The sequence below is a fragment of the Pyrus communis genome, chromosome 10, assembly GCF_041283825.1.
Source record: "Pyrus communis isolate YQ-2024b chromosome 10, ASM4128382v1, whole genome shotgun sequence".
Classification (NCBI taxonomy): Eukaryota; Viridiplantae; Streptophyta; class Magnoliopsida; order Rosales; family Rosaceae; genus Pyrus; species Pyrus communis.
This window is the reverse complement of record NC_142574.1, coordinates 15,208,666-15,214,847: the sequence shown is the minus strand read 5'-3', so window position 1 is coordinate 15,214,847 and position 6,182 is coordinate 15,208,666. Positions and strand designations below refer to the sequence as shown.

Sequence of the window (6,182 nt, the reverse complement as noted above, 5' to 3'; positions counted from 1 at the left end):
TTGTTTTTTTTTTTTTAACAAATAATATTATTTATATTAGAGGGTTGGAGGTAGGTTTAGTTTCATAATGGACTAGTAATAATATGATTCAAATTCGTCTTTGACGAAAATCAAATCTTAAACTTCTTACATACATATGAAGATGAATACTATTAGATCGTAATACTAAATGGTTAGATGAGTAAGTTGGTTGTGTTAATTATGCACCCAAAAAACTCAATGAATCTCTCTCTACTTTTTTTTTTTCACCAAATTAAAGTAGGGCAAAACTAGAAGAAAAGGAAAGGAAAAACATTTTCTGTGCGCCAAAAAGAAGAGTGTTAGTGTATCTTACTTCCGAGGACTGAATCATGCATTTAGTAAATAACCAGTTTGCTTTTTTCGCACTTGGGTAATTTTCTTTTCAGTATCTTGGGAGATGGGTCGACTTTAGATTTTGGTTTGGAACTCAGAAGTACTAAACAGCTGGGAGCTCTTGAGCTATGTGTTATTTTTTGCCCTTTTGGTTTTTTGTTTTTCCTGAGTTGGGTGAAAGTTTGTTTGGTGGTGTGTTTGCTTGTCAAGATATGAATGCTTGTGCAACAGCAGCAGCATTCAAAAGCCTCGCCCTTTGGTCTCTTGTTACTCTTCCTCTGAGCGCTGAAAACTCCTTCTGATTCCTCAAGCAAAAAGCTTGAATCGATGGCATGAGATTTTGGGTGAGTCTCTCTCTCTCTGTCTCCACCTTCTGTGGTTCTGGTTTTTCTTTTGGGGTTTCTAGGCTTGGTGTTGGCTGATTGCACTCAAACATGAACTGGATTTTTTCTGTTTTCAAATTGCAAGTAGCCAAGTAGGTGATATTTGTTGGTAGATTTTGTAGAGCTCTGCAGATTTGATGAAATGGGGTCTCTTGGGTTTTGTGGGGTTTTACACGGAGAGTGGATTTTGGGGGTTGTCTTTTTGATTATTTCCCAATTTCTTCATGCCCTTGAGATTCTTTGCCTATTTCTTCAAGTGGGGTTCTAAGATTTTTACTTTTGCAGCATAATATGATCTTTTGCCTTAGTGTATAACTAGAATTTCTATGAAAATATTCTGGTAGATTCCTCAGATTTTAGTCCAATTTTGTAATGATTTATTTTATATTTTGTGTGTGATCTTTTCTCATTTATTCCCGTGCTTTGCCCAAATAAAAAGAGATGCTTGTTGTCTACCGTTGTGGTGGTTTCTTCAACTGATACCGAGATGCTGTTTTCGGTTGCAGGTTTTCAAACTTCAACGGTAAAAAAAAAAATCTAGAAAATAGGTGGAGTTGATGTGTACATGTTGGGTTTGGAACTTGATTCTTTGAAGGCGTCCAAGGAGGTCTTGGTGGCATGAATCTTTAGTTAGCTTTTAAAAAGGAAAACAAAGAAACAGAGTAATCAGAGGAGAAAATATAAGAAATAGTCGGGGAGTGTGGTGGAGTCAGATTTGTGCTTGTGAGTGTCTCTGGTGTTTGATAATTGTTTAGTGTTTAGAGTCTGTTGGTTATGTCCCCTCGGCTGACTTGATGCGCCCGGACTCCGTGGGCTTTGCCGCCGACCAAGGAAACAGCCTCTTCTTTGGCTCTCTTGCCATTCAAGAGAACCTTTTCTTAAAAATTTCCACAAACCCCATCTTCTCTTTCCCTTTCTTTCTCTCTCTTAGATTGCCTTGGTCTGTGTCAAGATTCGGTCATACGCCCCTGCCTTGCCTACATATAAACTCCCCTCTGTCTTTGAGATCCCTCTTTTCTCTCTTGGAGCCCAGGAAGTTGGTTAAAGTGTTGGTCCCCGGTCTTGGTGCCTTCCTTTCCATTTTGAGCAACTTTTCCTTGATTGAGATGGATTCTTGTTGGGGGTTTTTGGTGGTCTGGACGTGAAGTATTTGACCAGGCAGTGACAGGTTGAGTAGAGGGTAAGTTTCGTTTAGGGAAGTGGAGGAGAAGCATTGTTTGCTTGCCAAGATGAAGTTTATGAAACTTGGATCGAAGCCGGATTCTTTTCAGACTGATGGAAATAATGTTAGGTGAGATCTTCTGTCCCTATCTTTGAAAACTGTGCTCTATCTTTCCTCAGTTATCAATTTGAATCATGTGCTGGGCTATTGTGACTCATGCAAAAGCCTGAAAGTATAATTCCTATTGCAAAATCCTGAAAGTATAATTCTTTTCACCTAAATTTGAGATGGTTTTTTGTTCATTGGAAAATTCTGGATATTTCTCCTCATGGATAATGGCTATGTCCACTCATTAGTAGCCATCTTGGTTTAAAAATTGGGCTATAAGTTTTTGTCCTTTTTTTTCGATTCTCATTGTTTTCCCACTCTATTTGCTTAAAATTATTCTTGTTCTGAGCTATTGTCAATCTAGTATTTATTGGTTATCTCTTATAGCTATCATAAGTAGATCACCACACATAATTTGTTGTTCGAATTATAAAACTACTGTTCATTAATTTAAGGATGCAAGAGGTTGTGAGCTAATAAGTTAGACTAAACCAGGGTAATACTGTAAGAAATGATAGAGTTGTGTCAAATGTAGACAAAACTTAGAAATGCTAATCAAATTAAATGCATTGATAAAGCAATGTTATAATATAAGAAAGAACGGATGCGGGCAATTGAGTTGTATTTTTGTATAGGAGGAGAAAGATTTCTGGGCTCCTGAAAAGAAAAGTTTAGAAAAGAAGAAAAGCTTGATTTTCAATTGCTTGTTGCAAGATCTAAATGTTTTAGTATGCATGTCTTCTTATTAGTGCTCTTTTATATACAAAGTCCTTACTAACAGTACAAAAACATTCTTATATGCAGGTATGTCGCAACGGATTTGGCAACAGACATCATTGTTAATGTTGGAGATTCAAAGTTTTATCTACATAAGGTAGTCATCTGGTCCATTTTTCTGTATATGGTATCTTGTATCAGGATTGCCAAAAACTGTTTAGTCCTCTTGTCGTTTTTCATTTCTTGGTGAAACAAACGGCTCCCCAAGTTATCTTTCATGTTGCATTTTCAAGTGGAGGGATCTATAGTCAGTAATTTATTATAGTACTCATATTAAAGCATCCAGAACAAATTGAGATATGTTTAGCTACTGTAATTATGAAATAGATAAAAGAGGTGCAAGGCTTATAAGCAATATGCATGCGCTCAACTTGTTTCATATAGATAAACTGAACATTTACGGGGATATGACTATTTACATTAATTAAAGACTACTTTGTTGATACTCGACAAATACCCAATCGCTCAACGAATTATTATGATTTTCTAGAGACCAACAGAGCTTTGATAGGTATAGATACTGAGCTTTGTAGATATGTTAAGCTCTTTTAAATTCAATAGATGACATAGTCTTGCCAAACTTGTGTTGATTCTCAAGACAACTCTTTTTGTTTTCAAAATTTATGTGAAAATCTGCTGTATATCTACAGATACATGTCTTGTGATACCGATCAAAGTGATAATGTTGTATGCAGTTTCCTCTTCTATCAAAGAGTGCTCGCTTGCAGAAGTTGGTTGCAAACACTACTGAATCAAACACTGGTGAAATTTACATTTCTGACATTCCTGGTGGCCCTGCTGCCTTTGAGATATGTGCAAAGTTTTGTTATGGCATGACTGTTACCCTCAATGCTTACAATGTTGTTGTGTCTCGCTGCGCGGCTGAATATCTGGGGATGCATGAGTCTATCGAGAAAGGAAATCTCATTTACAAGATTGATGTCTTCCTTAGCTCTAGCATTTTCCGGAGCTGGAAGGATTCCATCATTGTTCTTCAGACTACAAAGTCTCTTTTACCGATATCTGAGGAACTGAAGTTGGTTAGCCATTGCATTGACTCTGTTGCCACTAAGGCCTGCATGGATGTTTCAAAAGTTGACTGGTCCTATACCTATAACCGGAAGAAGATCCAAGAGGAAAATGGGAATGATCCAAATTGGAATGGTGTCAGAAAGCGTCCAGTTCCAAAAGACTGGTGGGTTGAAGAATTGTGTGAGCTTGAGATTGATTTGTACAAGCGTGTTCTAGTGAATATTAAAAGCAAAGGGGTACTATCTGGTGAAGTGATCGGAGAGGGCTTGAAAGCTTACGCTTACAGAAGGTTGCCAGGTTTCAGCAAAGGTATGATCCAGGATGGAGATATGACAAAGCATCGATCAGCAGTGGATGCAATTGTCTGGCTGTTGCCTGAAGAGAAAGGCAGTGTCTCTTGTAGTTTCTTGCACAAAATATTGAAAGCAGCTATATTTGTGGACTCTGGAGACACGGCTAAGGGAGAGCTGGTAAGGAGAATAGGGCAGCAACTGGAAGAGGCTTCGGTAAATGATCTTTTGATACGAGCAGCGGAAGGAGAACCTTCTGTTTATGATGTTACTGTAGTCCAAAAAATAGTAGAAGAGTTTCTAAGGCAAGGTCGAAGTCCAGAGATTGAATCACTAGATGAAGGCGATAAACTTCAGGAGGTGAGAAGGCCAGGGATATTGTCAGATGCTTCCAAGCTGATGGTGGCAAAACTGATAGATGGGTATCTTGCTGAAATTTCAAAGGATCCCTGCCTACCCTTGTCGAAGTTTGTTGATCTTGCGGAGATGGTAAAAGGTTTCTCTCGACCTTCTCACGATGGACTTTACCGAGCCATTGACATGTACCTTAAGGTTAGGGGTTTTATACATTTATTCTCTTCATTGACATAAAGTTGGGGTCTTTCATGTTGTGCAAGTTTTTAAATGTTACGATGCAAACAAGTTGCTTCAGATTTTCTGTTCTGTTGTATTTTAGTCGGTGGTGAAATATGATCATGCCCCCGTGCTTTTGTGTTTTATCTTTGTTACTGTTGGTGGTGATATATGTTTCACACGTTGGCCTGCTTTGCTATGCAGGAGCACCCAGGGATCAGCAAGAGCGAGAGGAAGAAGATATGCAAGCTGATGGACTGCAAAAAGTTATCTGTAGACGCGTGTGTGCATGCAGTGCAAAATGAGAGACTTCCGCTGCGTGTAGTTGTGCAGGTACTATTTTTTGAGCAAGTCAGGGCTGCTGCTTCATCAGGCAGCAGCACTCCTGACCTACCTAAAGGCATGAAGGATTTAAACAGTGGGTCCCATGGTAGCTCAAGATCTGCAACAACCAACACGGAGGAGGATTGGGATGCAGTAGCGTCGGCTGAGGAGCTTAGAGCCCTAAAGGGAGAGCTAGCTTCTTTAAGGTTGAGCAGTGGTGTGGGATTGTGCGACAGGAATGGAGATGGGAAAGGCAGTGTTGACAAGGCGGCGGTAAGTAAAATGAGAAGGCTGCTCAAGTCAAAGAAGAAGATTTTTGCAAAGCTTTGGTCAAGCAAAGGGGTACAAGGTGAGAACAGTGGCTCTGATTCATCCGAGAGTCTTGGTTCGGGTAATCCTGAAGAGGCTAAATCTACACCTTCGAGAAATAGGAGGCATTCGGTTTCTTAGTAGAACAATTGACCCAGAAATAGGTTGGGAATTTTCGGGTTTCACCTTCTCTCGTTATAATCTTAGCAACTAAAAAGGAAAAACTGGTTACCTGAGCAAAAGTGGAGTACATATAGTTTGGAAGAAGGCTTTTTGTTGTTGTACTTGCAGAAAAATTCACAGGGTGAGAAATGAGATAATTTACCTAGAGATTGTAACTGCAGAGGTGATCCAAATGCCAAGAGTTAACTCTCATACTTAATTGTGCTTTTCAAAATCTTTTGTATGTTATATGACTTGTCTAGCAAGAAAAGCATTTATCTATCAATAGCTTTAGAGAATTAGAGGTGGGCTTGATATGATCAGACCAACTACATCATTCAAAATTCGTTTGATCGAAAAGTTCGCGCTTCTATTATAGGACTAGATTAATTAAAAGCCGTTTGATTGATGAGTTCGCCTTTCTCGTGTAGGTTTAGATTGACGAGCTGGCCTTCCTCTTGCACAATAAAACACTCTTGCCATGCTATTACTATGTTGCATTCTTTACTTCATACAAAATACGATGAAACTACATAAATAAAATTCGCCACCTTTACTAAAATTGTCTTGGATCAACAAAAATTGAAAGCCCAGGAGGAAATTTGGTATAGTCCTCAATAGGCCCATCACTGTAATCCTCCACAAGCCCTTAGGTACACCACGAATCCTCAATGTACGATAGACTCATCCAGTGTTGTACTGCTATCC

General features: G+C 39.0%; 1 protein-coding gene across 2 annotated transcripts; it reads left to right on the top strand.

Annotated features, from left to right (window-relative positions):
• The first annotated feature begins 280 nt into the window (after nucleotides 1–280).
• On the top strand, nucleotides 281–5,745 carry LOC137729441 (phototropic-responsive NPH3 family protein NPY2). 2 transcript variants are annotated; one of them, XM_068468388.2, is made up of 5 exons: nucleotides 281–698; nucleotides 1,244–2,028; nucleotides 2,812–2,881; nucleotides 3,480–4,658; nucleotides 4,884–5,745. In XM_068468388.2, exons 2-5 carry the CDS (start codon nucleotides 1,967–1,969, stop codon nucleotides 5,451–5,453), a joined length of 1,881 nt encoding a protein of 626 aa, XP_068324489.2. In that variant the 5' UTR covers nucleotides 281–698; nucleotides 1,244–1,966; the 3' UTR covers nucleotides 5,454–5,745. The 2 variants fall into 2 exon arrangements, with proteins under 2 accessions (XP_068324489.2, XP_088534813.1); XM_088678687.1 differs by lacking the exon at nucleotides 1,244–2,028 and having other exon boundaries at nucleotides 328–698.
• Nucleotides 5,746–6,182: the final 437 nt, after the last annotated feature.

Coding starts and splice junctions, on each gene's coding strand:
- LOC137729441 (XM_068468388.2), top strand. CDS start 1,967: ATGAAGTTTATGAAACTTGGATCGAAGCCGGATTCTTTTCAGACTGAT. Junction 2,882..3,479: donor CAAAGTTTTATCTACATAAG/GTAGTCATCTGG, acceptor TGTTGTATGCAG/TTTCCTCTTCTATCAAAGAG. Junction 4,659..4,883: donor CCATTGACATGTACCTTAAG/GTTAGGGGTTTT, acceptor TTTGCTATGCAG/GAGCACCCAGGGATCAGCAA.